The following is a 24,281-nucleotide window of genomic DNA, read 5'->3' on the forward strand; positions in this document are numbered from 1 at the left end:
TGGGATTTTAGAAACTGTGACACTGGCTATAGTAACGCTAATGAAAACTGAAGAAATTTTACATACAGCAATTAAATACTGAAGGACATAACAATCTTTAACAATCGTATGGTGAATAATAAAAGAAAATAAAAGACTGGCAATCCACCCCTCACCACTATCCCCCTCAAAAAAATTGGGAGTGTTTTAAGGATTAAAGAGATGTAATCAGCACAGGCCAAAAAAAAAAAGATAAACTTCCAACATTTCAAAATAAGCACTCATTCAACATTAAAATATGGGCAATCTATTATCTATGTAAGTACAGAATGTGGTGTAACTCTCTAAAATGTGTCTATTAATACAAAAGGAACAACTACTTTAAAGCCATCCTATAGTTTAGTAAACTACACTACAGATTTGTCAGAAATTACTTGCAAATTAAGCACATTCCTTTATACCTCTGTACCTTCCTTCCTGCTTCAAGATACCGTCACAGAATGAACATATACAACTTAAATTAGTTGATTTTCCAGGGTGCTTCACTTCTCCTCTCCCCGTGCAACACGACTACAGTTTAAGTTCACATAAATTGATACTTAGCACCGGTAATTCAGTCTCTTTAAAACCAGTTTAATTTTCAAAGTTCTAATAAGATGTGTTCAGGTTGAAAACTAAAAACTACCTTATAAGGGTATAAAAGATTGAAAGCAGGAAGCGGGTTTGACAAAACTAAGGAAGTTGCAGCGCGCTTGCTCACTGAGGGACTTTTTTGAGGCTTGAGAAGTAACACATGACATCTTTCTCTCTCGAATTAAAATGTGACTGGGTTCACTGGTAAAAAAACGAAGAGGGAGATGGAAATGACCGGGAGTCGAAAAGAGAAGGTGGGTGGTCAAATGAAAGCCCCAGTCTGGGTTCCCATTTTCAGAGTCCTATCCTTGCCTCTCCCCACCCACACCCTGGGCAGTGTGGTCACAGCAATCTTGCAAAACCTACAAGGAGCACTTCTCTTTTCTCGCTTCTGTGCCAGGCCAGTCCCCGCGCTCATCCCCTCGGTCCCCAAGCCCACGGGCAGGATGGGGCGCGGAGGAAAGAGCAAGCCGGGCGGGTCCGGCACGGCGACCACCTCCACGGCGACCGGGTCCTGGGGGAGGCGACCGTCCCCACCTCTCTTTGGGCGGCGCTGCCCACCGCAGTGGGGGAAGGGCCGGGAGGGGTCGCACGGAGGGAGCTGCTCTGGGGGGAAGGAGAGGAAGCTCTCGGACCCGCGCCCCCGCCCCGGCCCCGGCCCCGGGAGAGTGAAGCGAGTGCACGAGGGAGGCCCCGGTTCCGCCGGGCCCCACCCCTCGCTAGCCGGCGGGTCTAAGACTGACAGCCGGCGGCGGCAGCCCGCCGCACCATTCATCTCCCGGCCTCCTCCCTCCCCCGCCATTTTCCTTTCTCCGCCTCAGTTTCCCCACCCCGGCCCGTCAGCCCCCTTACCCCGTGCCACAGTCCACCACACAGGCCGGCAGCCGTCCCGCCATCTTCCTCCTCGCCTGCTGCTGCTGCTGCCGCCGCTGTCTGCTCCGTGCTGGTAGGGGCCAGAGGTTGGCGGCGGGAGATGGGGGCTATCTGATCATCCACAGCCGGGCCGCCCTCACGTCCGCGGGGGAGCCGGGAAGCCGAAGCAGTAGCCAGAAAGCAGCAGGCTCGGTCAGCGGCTATCACTTCCGCAACCCAGGCAGGCAGGCAGTCCCCGCCCTGCCCCGCCGCGGCCTCCTCCCCCTCTCTCTTCCCTCCTCCTCACTCCTGCCCCCACCCTACAACTTCTACCCCTCACGCCGCCTTTCCCCGGGAAGCCAAGATGGCCGCCGGAGCCGACGCCCGGGCCAGGCCAAGCCCAGGCCCGGAGCGCTCCCCCTTCCGGCTCCGAGCGGGCGGGGCGACAGAGCATGCGCGGTGCGGTGCGGCCGCCGGCCGTGGCCCCGGCCCGGGCGTCAGGGAATCCACTTCGGGTTTTCTAGAAGGGTAGAGGCGGGGAAGTCAGCCCGAGCTTCCAGTGCTACCCTGAAGCTGCAAGAGGCATTTCGCTTTAAGCGTTTGGGTTAGTTTCAGATACTTCTGTGCTAGGTTGAGGAGTGGAAGCGCCTCCTGCAGCCAGAAATATCTTTTCTAGTGCCCGGGGGAAAACCACCTAATTGAAAACGTGGTCCGCGGCTTGCAGCCTTTCTTACAGCTTGAGCGGCTGCTTTTCTGCATGTAAAAGAGCAGTATCGGGAAGGGTGAGCTGTTGGGGGACGCGAGAACAAAGGCTTGCGCCCTGGAACACCGGCCTTTGTTCTGAGGTTTGATTCAGTTACGCTGGTGCGTCGCTACGGGACTTCAGGTTGTAGTCCTACCCCACCCCGGGGACACCGGTGCCCTCAAGGAAGGCAAACCTCCCACGAATGTATTCTACGTAATACACGCAAATAGGCCTCCATTCAAGGCTTTGGATGATGACAAAGATTTCCCTCTGGAGTACTATGATTCTACTAGCAGGGTGATAGCAAGGATTAAGGGCCAAATAAAATTCTTTTTAAAGTTAAAAACTGCAAAGCCTAAAGTAACGGGTGTATCAGAACCACCTGGAAGGCGGTTAAAACTCAGATTGCTGAGCCACACCCCCAAAGTTTTCTGATTAGTTGGCCTGAAATAATGCCTGAAAATTTGCATTTATAATAAGTTCCAAGTTGCCACTGTAGGAACCTAGAAGGTTGATAACTTTCCACCAGGCTTATGGTGGAAACTATGTCAGGCTAAAATAAAAAATATTTTTCTTAAAAAAGGTTGTCCAATTCAGTCCAGAAGATCATGTAGTGTGCTAGTAAGGTGGCCTAGGGGATGGAATGCAGATTTTTCATTCATTCATTTGACAGACAGGTGCTGTTCACATACTCTATTATGGAAGGGACTCTAAATATTCAGTGGGGTGCAAAATAGATAAGGTCTCTGATCTCACAGAGTTTACAGATTAGAGAAGAAATAGACAAATTGTATTGAAAGCAATAGAAAGAAGAAAGCAGGGGACTCTGAGAAATAAGGATGAAGATGGCAGAATGAGAGGAAGGTGGAAGGTAGGGAAGACTTCTCTGACCAGGTGGCATTTAAAAGCTGGGGCCTAAATGATGGTAGGATATGGGGGAAAGGCGAGGGGGAAGGGGAGCCCCCTAGGAGAGGGATAGCAAGTGTCAAGGACCTGGGGTGGGAACGTGCTTGGCTTCTTCCACAAAGAGAAGACTCAAGTGGTCAAAATGAAGTGACTCAGGGAAGATGCATTGGGAGGTGAGGCCTTAGAGATAACAAAGAATCAAACAATGCAAGAATTTGTAGACTTCTCTAAGCATTCTAAAGTTTATCCTAAAAGCAACTTGAAGCTATCAAAGAGCTTTGGGCAAGAAAATGTGGCCCCTTTGTAGAGAATGGATCCAACAGAGTCCGCAATGAATCATACATGGTATCATACATTGTGTGCTGGAGTTCAGGGATGGAAGCGTGTGAGGGCTGGCATCCAGACGGGATCAGATGTGTGCAGAGGAGACTCATTGAGGGGCAGCAGCAGCTTCAATTAATGTCCAGCGTGTCCACAGCTATTCAGGCTAATAATCCTAAGGGAAGACTTTTTTTCTGTGGTTGTCTTCAAAGAAGTCAAACAGAAGTAGTTCTTTCAGATACGTCATTGTTGGTTTTTCCCCTACATTTCAGATGAAGATGCTAGAGGAGGATTCTTTGCTGCTTCTTCCACTGTCAGGTAATTAGAGTCGTTTGGGGAAACATATGTTTGAAAATTGGTTCTGACAGAAAAGACAGACAGGGTGTGGTAGGAGTACAATAAATGGTGGTTTCCAGCGGTTACAAGTAGTGAGTGAAGAGATCCTACCAAAGAGTCCCAAGAGCAGAGGTGACTGCAGTAGCCCACACTCCGGCCTTGAGTGCTTGTCATGGAGGTAGTTAAATCAAGAGTCAGAAACGTGAGTGCTTCCAGGTCTGGGCAGGTAATGTAAGTAAAGGGGGCCATTGAAAGGGTGTGGCAATGTGGAGAGCCCACAGGGCAACCGAAGGTAGTAGACAACAGTTGCTATGTGGGAATGCAGGGCTGGTATTGGCCAGAGCCTTTCCTCCCTCCCCCTGCCCCAAAAGAAATCTGAAATCTGCATTTTTCTCTTTGGTAACTGCTATGGTCTTAATGTATCCCCCAAAGTTCATGTGTTCGAAATATAATCCCCAATGGAACAGTATTGAAAGCTGAGACCTTTGAAAGGTGAGTAGGACAGAGGGCTCGGCCCTCAGGAATGGGTTAATGCTAGTATTGCAGGAATGGGTTCTTGATAAAAAGGAGTTCAGCCCCCTTCCCTCTCTCTCACCTGTGTGGCTCCTTTCAGCATTTTATGAGGCAGTAAAAAGGCCCTCACCAGATATTGGCCCCTCAGTCTTGGACTTCCCAGCCTCTAGATTTTTGAAAAATAAACTTGCATTCTCTATAAATTACCCAGTGTCTGGTATTCTGTTAATAGCAGCACAAACCAGATGAAGACAGTAAGTAATTCTCTACATGCCCTAGCTGGTAATTCTCTACATGCCCTGTAGGCTGCCGGTTTGTAACTTTTGATTTCAGAGGCTATACATGGTTTAATGGTGTGTTCCCTTCAAATATAATATGAAGCTCATGTCAGCACTAAGTGCTATCTATCAGTCTCTTTCACGTGGTTAAGTCTGCCCTGTGTTTGTAAAGGCAGTAACTGTTGGGAGCATTTGGAAGCTTCTAATGCTTGTTGGAAATGTCATTTGTGCCTGTTCCTCATAATCTGTCTACCCAAACACTTGGCTTGCTTAAGTTCTCTTCTACTTCCTGTTTGCTGCAAGCCAAATTGGTCAGCCTCCGTGCTGTGGTGGCCCAGCCTTCCTCAGTTGCACATAGCCTTCAGCTACACATCCGGCCAAAGTATTGTATGTCTGACCACCCTGTTTGCATATGCAACCCTCTTGCTCACTCTTTTCCAAACACAGAAGCAAAGGATGTCAGAGTTAGAAGGCTTCTTATAGATTATCTTGTTAGGGTGGATGGTGGCATTGGTGGATGGATTGGGTTTGTTGGACTGCCCTGCATTTATTCCTTCCTAATAGCATCCCAGTTTCCTTTTAGTTCAGGTCAACCAGTTGCTTGGTTCTTGCCAGTTTCTAAACCTCGTTTTCAACTTTTCAGACATTTATGAGTCTAGCAATTATCCTTCCAATAAATCCCCTTTGGCTCAAGTTAGCCATAGTGAGTTTCTATTACTGGCATCAAATTTAAGAACCCTAAGTGGTGCAGAAGCCCAGAGAGTTTGAGTGATTTTCCCAATATCTTAAAGAACCTAAGGAACAGAGTCCAGATCAAAACCCAATTCTGACCCCTTTTCAGGCTTCTTTAGTTGTAATGCCAATTTAGTGAATGTCTTTGGATCTTAAAAAGTCTCCAAAATGGCCAGGAGTGGTGGCTCACACCTGTAATTCTAGCACTCTGGGAGGCTGAGACAGGAGGATTGTTTGAACTCAGGGGTTCAGTTCAAGACCAGCCTGAGCAAGAGTGGGACCTCGTCTCTAATAAATATAGAAAAATAAGCCAGGTGCGGTGGTATGAGCCTGTAGTCTCAGCTACTCAGGAGGCTGAGGCTGCAGAATTGCTTGAGCCCAGGAGTTTGAGTTTGCAGTGAGCTATGATGATGCCACTGTACTCTACCTTGGGTGACAGAGTGAGACCCTGTCTCCAAAAAAAAAAAAAAGTGTCCAAGAAATTCACATTACTCAATCTCTATTATTCTAAAATGAGAAATATTATTATTTTAAAAATCAGATTACTGCCTGGTAAGAAGAGACCAGAAAGCTTACTTTCTCTCTGTTTTCCCCCACTCCAACCCCAACATGTGAGAACACAGCCAGGAGACTGCCTTCTGCAAGCCAGGGAGAGAGCTCTCACCAGAAACCAAAGTGGCCAGCACCTTGATCTTAGACTTCCTGGGTTTCACAACTGTAAGAAATGTCTATTGCTTAAGTCAAAAAAAAAAAAAAATCAACTGAGGTCCTTACTACGGGGATGACTATTTGCAAATTGGCAGATTGGTCAAACCCACAGAGAGCATTAATTAAGAGCAGATATATAATTGATCGATGTGTCCATGCAGCCTAGTGGTCAGAAGGAAGGGCTATGAATCCTGCCTTCTCCCTTTTCGAATTATGTGGCCTTAGACAACTAATTTAGTGTGTACAGAAAGTGTAGATTTTGGAATCAAGAGTTTCAAATTGAGTATGAACTCTTTCACTTATTCTGTTTCTTCATCTATAAAATTGATATTTAACCTATAGGGCTATTGTAAAGATTAAATTTGTTTAAGAAAGCATATATATATATATATATTTTTTTTTTTTTTTTTTTTGAGACAGTCACTCTGTTGCCCCGGCTAGAGTGCCGTGGCATCAAACTTAGCTCACAGCAACCTCAAAGGTCCTGGGCTCAAGCGATCCTCCTGCCTCAGCCTCCCGAGTAGCTGGGACTACAGCCATGCGCCACCATGCCCAGCTAATTATTTCTATATATTTTTAGTTGTCCAGCTAATTTCTTTCTGTTTTTTTGGTAGAGATGGGGTCTCACTCTTGCTCAAGCTGGTCTCTAACTCCTGAGCTCAAATGATCCGCCCACCTCAGCCTCCCAGAGTGCTAGGATTATAGGCGTGAGCCACCACATCTGGCCAAGAAAGCATATTATCAATCAGAGAGTGATCTTATTATGGACAAACTCAAGAGGAATTCATTATAAAGAGGCTTAAAGGTCAAGAGGTTTAATTATAAGGAAATGACTTATTATCTACACATACAGACTTAAGCATCCAAAAATTTGTCCTCTTCTTCACAGACCCAGATGTTATCTGGGGGCCTGTGTGCTCGATCTTTTAATGACGCTATTGTATAAATATATTTTTAGAAGCTCTCCTTCAGACTTGTCTTTGAAACCTATAGTGCACGCCTTTAAATGTCTTCTTTGGTGGCAAACCTTGGCCCTTTGTATGTAGAATTGACACTCAGAATTGGCCAAAAGTGATTTCTTTAGGGCCAAACTCAATGAATAAAATGGCTGATCAACTAGAATTATGTTTTTTGACCAAAACCTTCTTGTGACTAAAAATAGGACTGCTTTTTGTATGTGACCTATAGACTGCCTCAACCATGGTTTTAGAATGAAATTCTACAAAGATTTTATTCAATGACCACATCCCTGAGTGCTATGGACTGAATCTGTGTCCCCCCCAAATTCATGTGTTGAAATACCCTCGAGGTGATGGTATTAGGATGTGGAGCCTGTGGTGGCAGATCCCTCATGAATGGGATTAGTGCCCCAGAGAACTCCCTTACCCTTTCCACCCTGTGAAGACACTATGAGAACACAGCCATCTATGAACCAGGATTCAAGCCCTCACAGATGTAGAATCTGCCCACAGCTTGGTCTTGGACTTCCCAGCCTCCAGAACTATGAGAAATAAATTTCTATTGCTCGAAGCCTGTAGTACAGGTTGAGTATCCGATACCCAAAATGCTGGGAAAAGAAGTATTTCGGATTTTGGATTTTTTCAGCATTTGGGATACTTGTGTATACGTAATGAGATGTCGTGGGGATGGGACCCAAGTCTAACACAAAATTCATTTGTGTTTCATGTACGCCTTATACACATAGCCTGCAGGTAATTTTATACAATATTTTTAATAATTTTGTGTATGAAACAAAGCTTGTATTAAATACTTACATGTGGAATTTCCACTTGTGGCATCATGTCAGTGCTCAAAAAGTTTCAGATTTTGGAGCATTTCAGATTTTGGGTTTTCAAATTAGGGAGGCTTCACCTGTACTTTGTTATAATGCCCCTAACAGACTAACTAGGATAAAATACTCATTATTTGTTTAATTTCAATTGAAAATATGTTTTATGGAGTGGTAATATCTGTGCAACATTTGAAATAAGGTAAAATTCTGTGAGACAGCACCCTAGTCCCCTCACTGCCTGCAAAGAACAAATTCTTTAATTAAATTTTGACTCTCAATTTGAAAGAAAAGAGAAGCTACACTGTCCACACACAAGTATGCACAGACGCACACATCTCATGTTATATGTAAAAACAGATTCTAAATAGACTACAAATCCCCAGTGGACAATAAAATCCACACTCCTTGTTGTAGCCTTCAGAGCCCTCCACGATCTATCTATACCCACCTCCCTCTCCAACTTGTCTCTTCTCTGCTGGGGCATTAGCCACATCAGCCTCGTTGCTGCAGTTCACACATACCACGCCATTCTCACCTGCATCCTCTCCCTGGACTTCCCCCCCTAGTCATCAGTTTCTCTGAAATCAGTTATCTCCTCAGGAGAGCCTTTCCTGACCACCCAATCTAAGGTGGCCTGCCTCACTCTCTCCAGTGTAACCATGTTTCACATCTCTAGGGGAAATGTCTTATTTATTTATTAATTTGTTTATTATCTTTCTCTCCCAGATAGAAAATGCTGCCACCAGAGTTTAAAGAGAGCCTGGCCTACAATAAGTGCTCAATAAATATTTGTTAAATGAATGAATCAAATAAAAAAAAAACAAAATCATAAATGAGTATAAGATGGCCAGACATGGTGGCTCACTCCTGTAATGCCAGCAGTTTGGGAGGCTGAGTGGGGAGGATCACTTAAGGCCAGGAGTTCAAGACCAGCCTGGGCAATGTAGCAAGACCCTGTCTCTAAAATCTAAAAACACTTAATTATTAAAAGAAATTGGGAGAAAATTTAGAAAAATATTTGTATAATCTCAAGGTGGGGAAGACTTTCGTAAGTAAAGGAAGAAACCCATAGCCATTAATGAAAATAATTGGTTACATAAATAAATATCCACTGTCTAAAGACATTTTAAAAATTATAAATTAGAAGAAAATATTTTAAAAGAGGAAAACATCCAGGCCTGACAACTGTATGGGAAAATGGACATGTGGAACACTGCAGAGAATGGGACTTGCTGTACCCTCCTGGAAAGTTATCCAGCAGTATCAATTACAGTTCAAAACTGAAGTGTATTAGACTTAAGAATCCCATTTTGGTGAATCCTAAAAAATAAAAATACTGATGTTGGAGAGAATATTATGATAACAAAGAATTATTTAAAAATCAAAAGATTTAGAAATATGTCCTTTGTTCCAAGTGCCAATATGGCCAGCTTAATCTCAGGGGTTCTCTGAGCCCAGAAGAAAGCAAAGCTGGTTCTTGAAGGGCAACTAGTAATCTCTTCCCTCTGTCCTTGTTAACCTGGAGAGATGTGGAGTGGAGACTGATACTCATGCTTCCTCCTTAGTAAACAGTACCTGGATTTTATTCAGGTACCTGTGTGCCCAGCCAAAAGACTACATTTCTCAATCTCCTTTGCAGCTGGGTGTAGCTGTGTGATTAAGTTATGGCCAATGACGTAAGTAGAAGTAGTTGAGTGGAACTTGTGGAAAATATCTTTAAAGAAGGATTACTCAGTTAGGAGTAGCACTATTTCGTTTTTCACCCTCCACCTTTCTTCCTGCCTGAAACACCAGTAAGGTGACTAGAGCTCCTCAGCCATTACGGATGATTAATTGACCTTGAGACTAGAAGCCATGTCCCAAGGAAGGTAAATAGAAGGAGTCCAGGTTCCTCGTGACCCTGGAATACTTCACCTCCAGACTTATTTTACAAGAGAGAAAAATAAACCCTTAGTGTTTAAGCCACTGTAATTTGGTGTTTTTTGGTTACATGCAACTGAATGTAATTCTAATTGATAATACCATGTTATAATGTTAAATGCAAAAAAATAAGTTTCTAAGCATTATCAGAAGGGTGTACAAACTCAAATGTTTGTAAGTGATAGGCCAGTAATACAGAATGGTGCATGAGCAAGGTATAAATAGTAGGGAATAGGGCCTGTTGAACTGGAAAGCCCATGCAGCATCAATAATATTACCATGTAGACCTGTGAATTGAGATCTTCCGATTTTTTAAGTTAAATTTCCCCAGTGTTCTTCAAACAAAACATTCTTCCCAGCTATATCTAGACTGCAGGCCATCAGTTGGTGACCTCTGGTTTGTAGTATGATCTAATGTTTGGAAAAATGCCTTAAAGGGGAAAGAGTTGGGGGAGGGGAAAAGCAAGGAAGGGTGAGCCCTTTACATGTATATATTTATATGTGGTGTAAGCATAGAGATGATTTGGAAGATTACACACCAAACAATGGAAGATTATTACCTTTTTTGTTAAAACTCTGTATTATCTATTTTGTTAAAATGAGTATACCTTAATTTCTAACTTAAAAAAAAATTAGGTAGGGAAAATTGCTGAGAAGTTAAGAAGACTGAAAATCCAATGCAAATGGCACAACATAAGCAGAGGACATTTTTGGTATAATTCAGTCTGAGCAAGTCAATCTGTCTTTGGAGTAGGACGTTAATATGAATATAAATATCTCTAGAGAATATAGATTTGAGAGGGAAAATAATAAGTTGCAGTGACTTTCATTAGTTGTAGATGAACTAGAAGTCAAGTATAAACATGTGACCTCCCAATGGGTGCATTTCTTTTAGTCTAGTACATCATGTTGTTTTTATTAAAACTAGTTCTAGTTTTAGAGCAGCTCAGATTTTTAAATAGTCATTGCATTTTTTTCTGCTTCTGTCACAGACTTTGCCATTCTCTTCAAAACACACATTTGAAAAATGTTAAGGCTTCTCATCTTAATCTAAAACCGTACAGTTGGTTCTAGTCTGATGAGAGGAAACTGGATTGAGAATATTTTTTTTCTGACACGTCTGTTTTCATCCTTTAGTAAATCTGACAACTTGTGACAGTTCTCACATTTTCGGAACAAGTCTCCCAATTATAGAAGCTAGCAGTGGTATATGATAAATTATAAATTATTTGACTGTTTTGGATTCATCCACAATGAAGTTATCAAACTTTCCCCTCCTTCTCTCTGCCCCCAGGTCCCTGGAGTACATGCTGTGCCATTACAGCATTTATGCCTAGGGAATTATGATCCTTCAATAGCAGTTGATTGCTCTAACAGTGCATCAGTTAGATACTCTAGGATATTTTACAGGATAATAATTTTGCAGAAGGAACATTATAGTTCTGTAGTTTGGCAAATGAGAAAACTGGGGTACAGAGAAATTAAGTGACTTATTTAAGCTCTTACAACAAACTAGTGGAGTACTTCTACTTAAAAATAGTTCTAGAAATTTATAGGATGCAAAAGCTACATTGAAGATTCACACAATTCTTCTGGAAAACAGCAAAGTCAATGATGCTATAAAATCTAGCATGATGTCCTAGTGGTCAAGACACTTTTGGTAGTAAATGAGGGAAACCAAACTCAAATTAGGTTAAGAATAAAAAGAAATGGGCTGGGTGCCGTGGTTTATACCTGTAATCCTAGCACTCTGGGAGGCCAAAGCGGGAGGATTGCTTGAGCTCAGGAGTTCAAGATCAGCCTGAGTAAGAGAGAGACCCTGTCCCTACTAAAAATAGAAAAATTAGCAGGTGCTATAGTCCCAGCTAGTTGGGAGGCTGAGGCAAAAGGATCACTTGAGCCCAGGAATGTGAGGTTGCAGTGAGCTATAATGATGCCACTACACTCTACCCAGGCGACAGAGCAAGACTCTGTCTGAAAAAAAAAAAAATAAAATAAAAAGAAATGTTTTCTTTCAAGTGAGTGGAGCTTAAATAAGTGTAAGTTATAAATTGGATTCAGAGGATAAATTGGATTCAGGCATAACTGGATGCAAAGGCTCAAAAACGTCATCAGAATCTGCTTCTTCTTCTCTCTTCGCTTTGCTTGCCACTGTGTTGGCTTCATTCTTTGGCAGCTTTACTCCTACGGTGGCAACAATGGCTTATGTTCTAGCAGTTTATCAACACTAGGGCAAAGAGTAAGTGCACCTTTCTCAGTGGTCTCAACAAAGATGCTGGAACTAACTCTCTTTGACTAACTTGGATCAGATGTTCTTCCTGAACCCAGCACTGTGACTCCAGTTGGGCAAGCATGGGTCACGCACCCATCCCTACCACCAGCCCCACCAAAAATAACCACATGGGCAGAAAGGGAAGAGTAGTTACAAAGGGAAAAAGAAGTGTGTATTTCCCAAAGAAAAGTAGTGAATGTAAGGCAAGCAAAAACAAAAGAAGTCTATTAAAAATTCTACTTACGTCTACATTCACATTTACATCTGTGTATTGTAAACTAATAAAACTAAGTGTTAATTTCTTGCTTGGGGGGGTGTGTTAATTGTCTTTTCATTAAAAAACAAAAACTACAGCCGGGCGCGGTGGCTCACGCCTGTAATCCTAGCACTCTGGGAGGCTGAGGCGGGCGGATTGCTCGAGGTCAGGAGTTCAAAACCAGCCTGAGCAAGAGCGAGACCCCGTCTCTACTATAAATAGAAAGAAATTAATTGGCCAACTAATATATATATAAAAAAAAAATTAGCCGGGCATGGTGGCGCATGCCTGTAGTCCCAGCTACTCGGGAGGCTGAGGCAGCAGGATTGCTTGAGCCCAAGAGTTTGAGGTTGCTGTGAGCTAGGCTGATGCCACGGCACTCACTCTAGCCTGGGCAACAAGCGAGACTCTGTCTCAAAAAAAAAAAAAAAAAAAAACAAAAACTACGAACACCATGGAAGAAGAAAATGTAGAACCAGAAAACAAAGAAATACACTAAAAAAAAAAATAAAGTCATTGACTTTGGGGGGAAAAAATGCCATACCGTGTGTGTGTTTATATTGTCGGTCCATAAATGAACACAAAGGCAAATGAAAAATAAAAACATTGGACATCTGCCAAACATTACATTAATCTAAATGTTTAATGATTCCATCAATGCTGCACTGGGAAAAGCAATCATTATATTTTTGCAGTAGCATTTGTTTATTTTGTTTCCATTTTATCTCAAATGTTGATGAGCTTGTGCTAGCTATATTTAGTTTTTTATTGGAAGGTGTGTGATTATTCAGTTCATAAAGAGAAATGGCCTCATACGCAGCCGATTGTTTACCGTAGTGTAACTAGCACTCTGCTCATTCATTTGCCCATTCATTCATGTTATGTGCCAGTTATGAACCAGGAACAAGGCTGGACACTAAGATTAAGGAGATGAGTAATTTGCAGCCCCACCCCTTGAAAAAGTCAAAGTGTAGAAAGGAAAATAGACAAGTAAGAATTAAAGTGCACCATGAAAAGGGATTTGCACAGGGCTTTAGCAGCAGAGGAGGAATTTCAGCTGAGAGCTCAGAGAAAGCTTCAAAGAAGGCGGCTTAGGGAACACTTGCCAGGGTGGAAAAGGAGGTGAAGGGCAATTCTGGAGATAATAACACGTGCAGTGACACAAAGGCTTAAAAGAACCCTGGGTGTTTCAGAAAGGGGTTACAACTCTGGCTGCAGTATAGGCCAGGGTGTGTACATGGGAAGAGTCGATGTGAACAACTTTGTGTGCTAAGTTTGCACTTGACCTTGTATTTCCGAAACCCTGGGCCCCCAGCTAAAGCCAGGCTGAGCAGTAAGGACCCATCTGGAGGAACTTGTTAAAAATACAGAGTGCTCTGGCTCCGTTGCTGAAAATGTTGGTTCAGGAGGAATCTGTGTTTTAAAAATAATGTCCTTGTGTGATTCAAGAGCACATCCAAGTTTGAGAACCACCATTCATAGGCAATGAGGGCCCATCTCAGGGCACTGGGAAAGAAAAACATATTTTGGAAAGATGGTCTTTTGCCAGTGGAAAGTTGCATTACAGCAGGTCAAAACAGGAGATGGAGAGACCTGATAGGAGAGCAGTTGTGACACAGCAAGTAAGAAATGGCAAGCACGTACGCTGTAGCAACGGAGCAGGTATGGAAAGCAGGAGAATGTTCAGAGGAATGTAGTCCCCAGGACTAGATGACTTGTTTGATGTGGGAAGTGAAATGGGGTGGATTTTAGTTCATAAAGCGGAACTGGCAGTGAGAGGAAAGCAGAGGGAGCTTGGTGTTCGCTCAAGGTGGGAGACCAAGCTGGAGCTTGCCTGGCAGGTGGCCAAGGCTGGGCTGGCCAAGCTCCGAGGCCTAGATATGGGAGGCTGAGGTTGAAGGCTTGCTGAACACCCCACTCCTGGGGACATCTCCCCTCTGTTCTACCTGTGGCTCCCCACCCATAGTCATCTCTCATAGCCTGTAGTTAGGTTTTCTCTCTAGTCTATGTAACTCCCCGAAGCCAGAAACTATTGTTTATCTGTATGTTCTCAGAGCCTAGCCTAGTATCTGCACATATTTGATGCTCACTAACAATTTCTGGGTGAATGAATTTTATTAATTACCTAGATGATTACAGCTACCACGGCCTCATTATATCTGAATAGTCCTTTGGCCTCATTTTTTGTGATAATTATATAAATTTGTATTCCTGTAATTCTACATGCTTCCATTATTACTTTCCAAGATGCACATTTTTGTGATGAATAAAAGAGTGAGCAAAATACATCCCTTTCTTCCAAACATCAATTATTGCAAGATGCCTGCATAATTAGTGAAACAGGCATCTCCTATACAAACTAATTTAGATTCCACCAAAAAGCTCTTGATTAATTAAAATAATTATTTTTAAAACTTTCAATTGAATGAATTAAAGACAAGAAACGATTTTTAATTCTGTTATCCAAACAAGTCTGTATGAATCCAGAGAGATTATTTTTAAATAGAGTGTTATGATCACTTCTAAAGTATCTATTTATCTTTTTCACATATGGTGCTGCTTTATTCAAGCCCCAAAGTGTGCTACTGTGAATGATAAACAAATAATGTAAGGGAGAAAATGTAAGACAAGTAAGTTACTTCACTCTGTAGGATATGCTTTCTCTGTTCATGGATTGGATGATTCATTTTTTGTTTCTTTCCCCTTTATCTTTGCCTTCCTTGCAGATAGTACCCTGTGAGTGCCAAACAGGAGCATCTTATTTGCAGAGATTTCAAATCAATGGAAACTTTGAACAGCTATAACTTTTCTGTATACTTTCCTGCCACGAGAAAGAACAATGACAGGTAGGAAAACTAATGTCAGCTATTTCAAAATACAATTCCTAAACAGATGTGAGAGTTAATTTCAGACAACCAAAAAGTGTACAACAGCTAAGACCATGGAAAAAAACTAAGAAAAAAATCTTTTTTGGGTTCTTATGTCTACATCTCAGACTAGTTATTTGGAATGAATTCCCACATGTGGGCAATGAATTGTACCTCTCTAAGCCTATTGCCTCTTTGTTATTTCCTCATGTGTGTTGATGTTCTGTTTCCTTGATATGGCCTAATTATCCTGAAAATCTACAACTTCCTGTTTTCCCTGCTCTCCTGGAGACTGTTTCATGCTTCTCTATTTATAATTTATGATGTATATGTGCTAGTCCCCTATATTGACTTCACGCCTGTTTATGGCCCTCTATTCTGTATGCAGTACCTATCATACCTCACTGGCCTTGCCCAGCCCCTGGTTCTGGCTTTTCTGACCTGCTTTCATCTCTTGCTGCTCCCTACCTAGCACAACATACTGCACTAACCTTAACATGCTGGTCATTTGCCTCCTTGCTCCCAGATCCATTCATTCTTTGTCCTTCTCTTGTTCTGTCTATATTCCTGCCAACCCCATTTCTTAGGCTCATTTGCCAAGACCCAAAAGAAATTAGGACAATGAAAGATAAAGAGATAAAGTAAGAGCACTGGTAGAATAAGAGGATAAACCAACATATTTCCCCTGCTCTTTGATTCAGGCAGCTTCTCCCTCAAGGCCGCTCTTCCTCTGTAGTCACTGTTCTTCCTGGGCAATGGCTCCAGGGTCAGTTAACTCAGCTCCTCAGTCTCTCCAGCCCTGGAGGTGAAGGGTAGAGGATTCCTGCTATTGCCACTCTCCAGGGTGCCCATTCTTCCCCAGTTTGGTTTTCCAGCCCTTTCAACACTTATATGACTGGTTCCTGGTATTAACTTCCCTCAACAGAACGGGCTCTGATTTCTGCCTGGACCCCATCTCACACACTGAGGTGACAATACCTGGCAGGGTATCAAGGAAAATGCAAAACAAGGATCACAATCAGAGAAGAATTCATGTAGATATTGCAAGGCTCACATCCCAAAATATCCAGTGGAGGTATAAAATAGCTAAGGGGACGTGTTACTGAAAATACATAGTACCTAAAGACAGGGTCATTAAAAATGTTTAAAGCCATTTTCATTTAATTCTTTTCTTCATTCTTTAGCAATCTCCCATCAAAAGGGAAACCATGGGGAATGGAGCAGAGTGCACAAAGGCTGATGCCCACGCTGAGCCCAAAATAGTTCCAAGTGGATTTGCCTGAACAAAAAAAAAGATGTCATCAGCACCCAGAGTAGGTAAGAAAAGGCATTCGACACTGCCACTGCTCTAAAGACTCCTGCTGCTTTCCCACCAGAAACACTCTCTGTGTACTCATTTGACCTTCCCATGACATAGAAGCATGTAGTAAGTCATGCGATAAGTCGAGCTTATTATGTAGAGGAGGCCAGCACAGTTGTCAGTGGCCTAAACGAGCCTAGGAGTGACCCATCCATTGAGATAGCTTTGAAAAATCAGACTTCTGTGTTGTGTGAAGGGGCTAGGCTGTGGTTTTAGGAGCTTGGGCAGGATTCAGTCCATCATGTCTAGCTTCTAAGCAAATCCTTCTCTGGTTCTGTTAAATTGGAGCAGAACAAGAAGGCACAAAGGGGTCTAATTTTATTCTTTAACCAGTGATGGTCCATATATTTGCTAGGACTTCTGTACCAAAATACAACACACTGGATGGCTAAAATGATAGAAATGTACTTTCCCACGGCTCTGGAGGCTAGAAGTCTAAAATCCAGGTGTCGGGATGGTTGGCTCTTATGGAAGACTGTGAAAGAGAATCTGTTCCACACTCCTCTCCCAGCTTCTGTGGGTTGGTAGCAATCTTTGGCATTCCTAGGCCTCGGCTACATCAGCCAAATCTCCTCACATTCACCTGGCATTCTCCCTGTGTGTGTCTCTCTGTGTGTGTCTCCCTGTGTGTGTCTCCAAATTTCCCCTTTTGTCATAAGGCCATCAGTCATATTGGATTAGGAACCACTCAAGTGATCTCATTTTAACTTGATTTTTTTTTCTGTATTTATTCTGAGGTACTGGGGGTTAGGACTCTAACACATCTTTTTTTTGTTGTTTGTTTGGGGAACACAATTCAACCCATAAGAATCCATTCAGTCGGGTTGCTTACTCTCTCTTTCTGAACTCTCCCCATTTCTCTCTGCTTATCTTTTGGCAGAACCTGCAATCAGGAAAACATCTAGTCAACTTATTCACTGAGATGGAAGTAGCCAAAGCTGTCTTTGTCTACTTGTAATGTACAGTGGTCCAAAGGATATAAAACAATGACAAGAAATTGATAAATTTTAATATGGTGTTCCTCTTGAAAATATCTACATTTTAACAAACCCCAAGGAATTATACCTGTTGCTCATTATAATATAAATGGTAACAAAACTTCTTACAAGTAAACTGTAAGGTTGCTTAGCAACCCTTGATTTTAATTGTAATTAACATAAAAACTGCATTTTTTATTAATGGCAAAATAAAGTTGAGTTCCAGGTTTGGTAATACGATGATATGCACTTATAATTCTCTACTGAAGATTACAATAAGTTTCTTCTTCAACACTAATAAAAGATACAAGCATTCTTGAAGGAACTGTAGACAAAGCTACTGACATATCAGCACTATTTGATGAGTGGTTCAGAGGCTATGAAATGAGTGGTATATTTAAACTACTTACACTAACAATGGCTGCCTTTTGAGTCCATCCCTTCCAAAAATACACTTAGGAACATTTTTACACCCAATAAAAGATTAATGAGGCCGGGCGTGGTGGCTCAAGCCTGTAATCCTAGCACATTGGGAGGCCGAGGCGGGCGGATTGCTCAAGGTCAGGAGTTCGAAACCAGCCTGAGCGAGACCCCGTCTCTACCAAAAATAGAAATAAATTAATTGACCAACTAAAAATACATATACAAAAAATTAGCCGGGCATGGTGGTGCATGCCTGTAGTCCCAGCTACTTGGGAGGCTGAGGCAGTAGGATCACTGAGCCCCAGAGATTGAGGTTGCTGTGAGCCAGACTGACGCCACGGCACTCACTCTAGCCTGGGCAACAAAGTGAGACTCTGTCTTAAAAAAAAAAAAAAAAAAGATTAATGAATCTATCTATTTATTTATTTGTAGAGACAAGTTCTCACTATGATGCCCATGCTACAATGTGGTGGCTATTCACAGGTACAATTATAGTGCACTTCAGCCTCCAACTCCTGTGCTCAAATGATCCTCCTCCCTCAGCCTCCTCAGTAGCTGGGACCACAGGCATGTACCACTGCACCCAGCAGCTATCATATTTTTTAAAAAACTTAAATCAAATGGACTTTAAAAACAAAAGAGCGTGATAGGAAAACTTGACTTCAGGTATTAGGATATAAAATACAGTCGATTCTCATTATCTGTGGTGGTGGTATCTATAAAGTTGCTACAAACACTGAATTAGCAACTACGGAACCTTTGCTCCTAGGGGAAATACAGGGTTAGGTTCCTGTGAGCCTCTGGCCACAACATTTTTGTCATCCAATAAACATATAACCTTGTTTCCTGTGTGTTTCTGTTTAAAGATAATTTATTTAATCTATATTGTTGATTCACTAACATTGAAGTCACAGCTAACAGCAGTATAGCTCATGCCCAAATGAAGCTGATCCAACACACGTATTTTCTCCATGAGGCACATCACAGCCTTCTGTGCTTAGGAACACGAGACAGCACTTAGCACGATACTTGGAGGCCATTTTAAACAGTAAAATCACCACCAAAAAGAACAAAAATGTGAAAAAGGACATATGCATAGTATAAAAGCTGAAGCAAAGCAGTGTTGCCTTGTTCAAATTCAGCTAGGAACATGTGCAATCAACAACTCAAATTTTTTGCTGTCGTGCAGATGTCTGCCAATGATCACAAAAGTGCTGTGGGTATTGTTTTGGGTGTTATAAATAAATTTCTATGAGTAGGAGAATTTGAAACTATGGAAGCTATAAATAATGACTATACTTTGAGCTGGCCTATAAGCCAAAGAAAAAGCTCTATTTGCCTAGCAAAATAGATCATTTACATTTAAAGTTCATATTTTTAATTTGTGATATGGGACTTAGTCCTCTAGACAGATGGAGAACAGTGATATGATAGGAAATTTTTTACTGTATTTCTTTTTACACTTTTTGAAAAGTTTTTGAATCATTAGAATGTGTTAACTATTTAAAAAATTAAACTTGCAGAAGAAGAAGAAAGAGAAGTATGAGGAAGAGGAGGAGAAGGATGAAGAAGAGGGGAAATGAGAAGAAGAAGAAGAAAGAGAACCCCAATAGGCATTTTGTATGCTATATGGTAGAGAGCAGATATTTTAAGCTGAGATTCCCTTAATACTATGACCATTAGACCACAAGTGTTTACATAGTTATATATCTTTTTATAAATCACATACTTGAAAATATCTTTTACATGTCTTTTTATAAATCATGTACTTATTAAGCACTTACTGAATAACAAGGAGAGTTGCTAATATATTTACTTTTTTCCTTATGCCTGTGAAGTATTAAGTTGAATCACGTGAAATTGCCAATATTCAACCATTTTTGACCTATAAAAATACTCATTTGTTATGCTCAATATAATTTTATTTTCCCCATTTTAATGATGAGGAACCCAGGATTCACAAAAGCTGAGCGACTGCACAGTGGCACACACAGTTGGCAAAAAAGACTCTTGACATGAACCCAGATCTCCCATTTCTACTGAGTAGTGATAGGTATGAATTTCAGGCCACTGGAGTAAAGGCATAATTTTCTTTTCCTATGTGTGACCTTAAATGCCAGCAGGTCGTGGAAACTTGACATCAATTAAGTCAAGATTTTCTCCCCTCACCACTTCCCACCCATTCCTGAGAGTCGTGTCTGGGAGGTGCCGCAGGCCCAGCTGCCCAGTTCTCCCCCGGACATTCCTTCTGCTTGTGCTCCAGCTGGCAGGCCGCGGGGACTCCAGGATCTTGCTGCCTTAGCTCGGCTGTAGGGGCACCTGGCCTTGCTGTTCTCAGCCAGGAAGTTCTACCTTGCGGATCACTTTCTCTGAAACCACTAGGGCTCTCTTGGATCCAGACCATCATCTAGGCACAGGAAGGAGAAAAGTCTGGCTCTACCATACTATATACACCCCAAGGCTTGGGTCCCCTAAAGCGTTGACTTTGTAATTGCAAAACCTTTATTTTTGGCCTTGAAAAGACTCTTAAAGGGGAGGGATAACAGGAAAGAACAGATGGGAAGAGATGAAAACAGAAATGTTTTCAAAATACTGTCTGCCCACATACATTCGTTGTTCTTTTCCCAACACAGCTTCTCAGGTAGCTGTCAAACTTGGGGATGCTCATGACATTGTTCAGGAGAATTGCTTAAAATACAGAGGCCCTGCTTCATTTAGAGAGTACAACTCTGGACCAGTGGAAACAGGCAAATATATAAGGTTATGTTAATGTCCATTTGCAAACAAGTCCAGATTGAAGTAACAGCTTATGATCTTAAAAAATAGAAGGAAATATTTTAGGTGAATGAAACTGAAATTTACTTTTCAACCAAGAGTTGAATGGCAGCCTGGCACTGTTGAATAACAAAGCCCACTGTGACTACAGCTCCGTGGCCTTTTTGCTTTGCCTGCAAAGCAGTTCTTTTAAACATAGGTGGGGTGCTGGGCCATTATTTAACCAAGACTCTCATAAGATAGAACACCATCAAAACAGCATGACAGGCCAGGCGTGGTGGCTCACGCCTATAATCCTAGCACTCTGGGAGGCCAGGGTGGGTGGATTGTTCAAGGTCAGGAGTTCAAAACCATCCTGAGCAAGAGCAAGACCCCGTCTCTACTATAACTAGAAAGAAATTAATTGGCCAACTAATATATATATAGAAAAAATTAGCCAGGCATGATGGCGCATGCCTGTAGTCCCAGCTACTTGTGAGGCTGAGGCAGTAGGATTGCTTGAGCCCAGGAGATTGAGGTTGCTGTGAGCTAGGCTGATGCCACGGTACTCACTCTAGCCTGGGCAACAAAGTGAGACTCTCAAAAAAAAAACAAAAACAAAAAACAGCATGACAGATCAGAGGAGAGGCAAGCAAACTGTATTGCTGCGCTACATCTAAATTGCAAAGGAAAGGAAGGACCTGGGAGAACAGTGTAATTAGAGGCATTTTAAGCTCTCTAGTGGGCGGAAGAGCAAAATATTCTATATTTGAAATTGTAGTGGGAACTTAAAAGTTCTAAGGTTGCAAGGGTAGGGCAAAGGGAAAAATGAAAGGAAGAAGGCACAATGTGTACTCAGACACACGGGGAAAGCATTTGATCAGATGCCTTAAATAATCAAAGAAACAGGCCAGGAGCAGTGGCTCATGCCTGTAACACTAGCACTTTGGTAGGCTAAGGCAGGAGGATTGCTTGAGGTCAGGAGTTTGAGACCAGCCTGAGCAAGAGCAAGACCCTCTCTCTACAAAAAATACAAAAACTATACAGGCATGGCAGTGCCCACCTGTAGTACCAGGTACTTGGGAGGCTGAGGCAGGAGGATCACCTGAGCCCAGGAGTTTGAGGCTACAGTGAGCTATGGTGACACCACTGCACCCTAGCCAGGGTGACAGAGTGAGACTCTGTCTCAAAAACAAATAAACAAAACACAAACAAACAGAAAAAAGAATCAAAGAAACAATTCTGGGAGAAAGAAATAGTAAAATAACTTTTCTTCTAAGTAGTACCATCAGAGACTTCAGGCTGGAGAAAGAAAGGGTGAGAGACTTTGGGGAGGTGTTTAACAAGGCAGAAAGAACAGAGATGGAAGCAGATTGAATGTTCATAAGAGATAAAATAAAAATTGATTTTTTTAGGTAGAAATATTTCACTAGTACAAAGTGTCTAGGCATGCTATTAATATTTAATTTAGATTACACAGCTTTATTGTGCTCACTACATTTTTTCTAAAAACACCCTAAAAAGTGCTACCCAGCCTTCCTGGCCACAGTTCAGAGGAGGGTTATGGAGTCTCATATAGTCCCAGAGAATTTCCTCTCCTGAAGGCTGATTTTGTTCTCTACCCAATCCTGCCAAACTAAGAAAATAAACATGAGTTGTTTCTTCAACAAGCAACAACTCTCAAACCTGCTCTAGTTCTTAAAGAGGCAAAAACACCAATGTTTCGAGTTCTTCTTGTAAAAGGTTTTTCTTGTACAAATAATCCCTCAAGGCTGTGTAGCACTTTATACACTGAAAGCGTTTTCAGATGTATTACCTCATTTGAATTTCAGTGAATTCTAGTATAAAAGGCATTTTCTATATCATGTTTTTGCATACTGCTTGTTCTATTATCAAAACCAATAAAACATTGGACATGGTTCATTAGTTTCTTATAACCTGTATACTTTCAACCTTATACTGTTTTTTCTTTAGTTTTTCCTTTCTCTTTCCTCCTGACTAGAGAGCATTTTATGCTTCTGGTCAGCTCTCTTGACTCTGCCAAATTGCTAGTCTTTTACTTAATAGAGTAACACAAGACCCCTAAGACCTAGAAAAGTCTCCGTTGGGATAAATATTGGCACCCTATGTCATGGCCAGCTGCCCAGGTCATTCATTGGCAGTGGGAGAGCCACTGTCAAACGGTGTCAGGAGCTATCAAGCAAGGTTTTAAAGCCAGAGTAGACGAGATTAGACCTGGCTTTGACCCTGGATTTACCATTTGATGGTTGTGTCGTGACCTCTTTAAATGGTGATATCTGCTTCATTTCATTTGTAAAGATTCTAAAAGCAATGGAGTACCTGCCGTATAGTAGGCATTGAATGAGTGTTCATTCCTCTCCCTTGCCTCATAGAAGAGAGGGGTCACCACAACTTAAGAGAACAGGGGCTGGTGTATGATCTTGATAGAAGTAGAGATGTGAACTTCTCAAACCCCAACATAATTATGTGCACACCTAAACTCTGAACAGCCCACCAAGCCTGCTGCAACAGGAGCACTTGCTGATATCCAAGTGGACTGGCATAGTCCCCATTTGGGCAGGTCATAAGGCACCTGCCTACCATTATTATCCCTAGATGATCCCAACAGTGCACAGCAAACCACCCCAGTCAGCCCCGGAGTTATGAAACAACAAACCCAGACATCATCAGCTAATCAACATCGCTCACTTTAATTTTATAATATGGGACAGAAACTGAGTGTTTCAGCTTTAAAAGACCTACCTCCTTTCTCTTCTCCTAAATCTCACCCCCGAGGGTCTCCTAGACCTCTGCCTCTGTTCCCCTGTGCCAGGTTCCCCTCATGGCAGTAAAGCTTTTCCACTCAGTCTCAGGTCTCTAATAGTCCTCATTTTTTTTCTTTAACAGCACATGGGAAGAATTTGTGTCTTAACCTCAGTGCAGAAGGCATGACAGATCTTCCCCTACAGGAGAAAATAAAAGAAAGCCCCTGTGAACTCGACAAGATAGCTGTTGATTCTCTGCCTAAAGGAGAGAGCAAAGCTGAGAGAACTGTGTGAGACAGTAGGCAGAAGTTGCCTCAGTAGCACAACTGCTCTCTCTGTGACAAGCAGAGGCCCAGTTTCAGCAAGGATGGGCTGAGTACACACACTGGCCAAATACTGCATCGGATGCCAGAGATGTGAAGACGAGGAGAACATGGTCCTTTATCCTAAGCACCGCAAAGCTTAGTGGGGAAGGACAAATGGAACCAACAATGGAACACATCGTGATTGTGGTTGATGTTAAAAAGGAGCCGAGATGAAAAGTACTCTGTGGTCACATTAGAGGGAGAATGGCCAGCTCTAATGAAGGGTAGGAGAGAAGCCATCACAGCAGGCAGAATGCAGGTGCCAGGTAGGTCTTCATGTTGGGTCTGGCCAGCAGTTATTATGTGACAATGAATTAAACTATGGAGTTTATTGACAGCTCATGTTTGTACTAATTCTTCTATTTTCTTAATGATCTTTTCAATTTAAACATGTTTATTTCACAAGTGTGTATGCATGTGTGAATGTAAGTATACATACATATATGTATGCGTGTGTGCGAGTGTACATAGAAAATGCAAGACTTTCTTTGATGACTCTTGCTTCTGCTTCTCCAGCTTAAATGTTC

At 42.2% G+C, this 24,281-nt stretch overlaps 1 protein-coding gene and 1 long non-coding RNA gene across 5 annotated transcripts in view; one reads left to right on the plus strand and one right to left on the minus strand.

The window, feature by feature from the left end:
• ACTR3 (actin related protein 3) overlaps positions 1-1,729 on the minus strand; it is a 70,998-nt gene extending 69,269 nt beyond the window's left edge. Inside the window, exon 1 of the mRNA XM_012739486.3 lies at positions 1,465-1,729. Within this exon, the coding sequence (XP_012594940.1) occupies positions 1,465-1,508 (44 nt within the window). The 5' untranslated portion in view covers positions 1,509-1,729. The remainder of the gene's footprint in view (positions 1-1,464) is intronic.
• On the plus strand, positions 748-24,089 carry LOC105857250 (uncharacterized). Of its 4 annotated transcripts, XR_001147557.3 has the most exons (5): positions 748-866; positions 3,709-3,754; positions 14,970-15,089; positions 16,295-16,427; positions 23,532-24,089. It is a non-coding gene; the product is annotated as an uncharacterized LOC105857250 (long non-coding RNA). The 4 variants fall into 4 exon arrangements; XR_002224271.2 differs by lacking the exon at positions 3,709-3,754 and having other exon boundaries at positions 764-866; XR_012920539.1 differs by lacking the exons at positions 3,709-3,754; positions 23,532-24,089 and adding an exon at positions 19,394-22,470 and having other exon boundaries at positions 764-866.
• Positions 24,090-24,281: the final 192 nt, after the last annotated feature.

Source organism: Microcebus murinus, chromosome 8 (assembly GCF_040939455.1).
Source record: "Microcebus murinus isolate Inina chromosome 8, M.murinus_Inina_mat1.0, whole genome shotgun sequence".
NCBI classification, from domain to species: Eukaryota; Metazoa; Chordata; class Mammalia; order Primates; family Cheirogaleidae; genus Microcebus; species Microcebus murinus.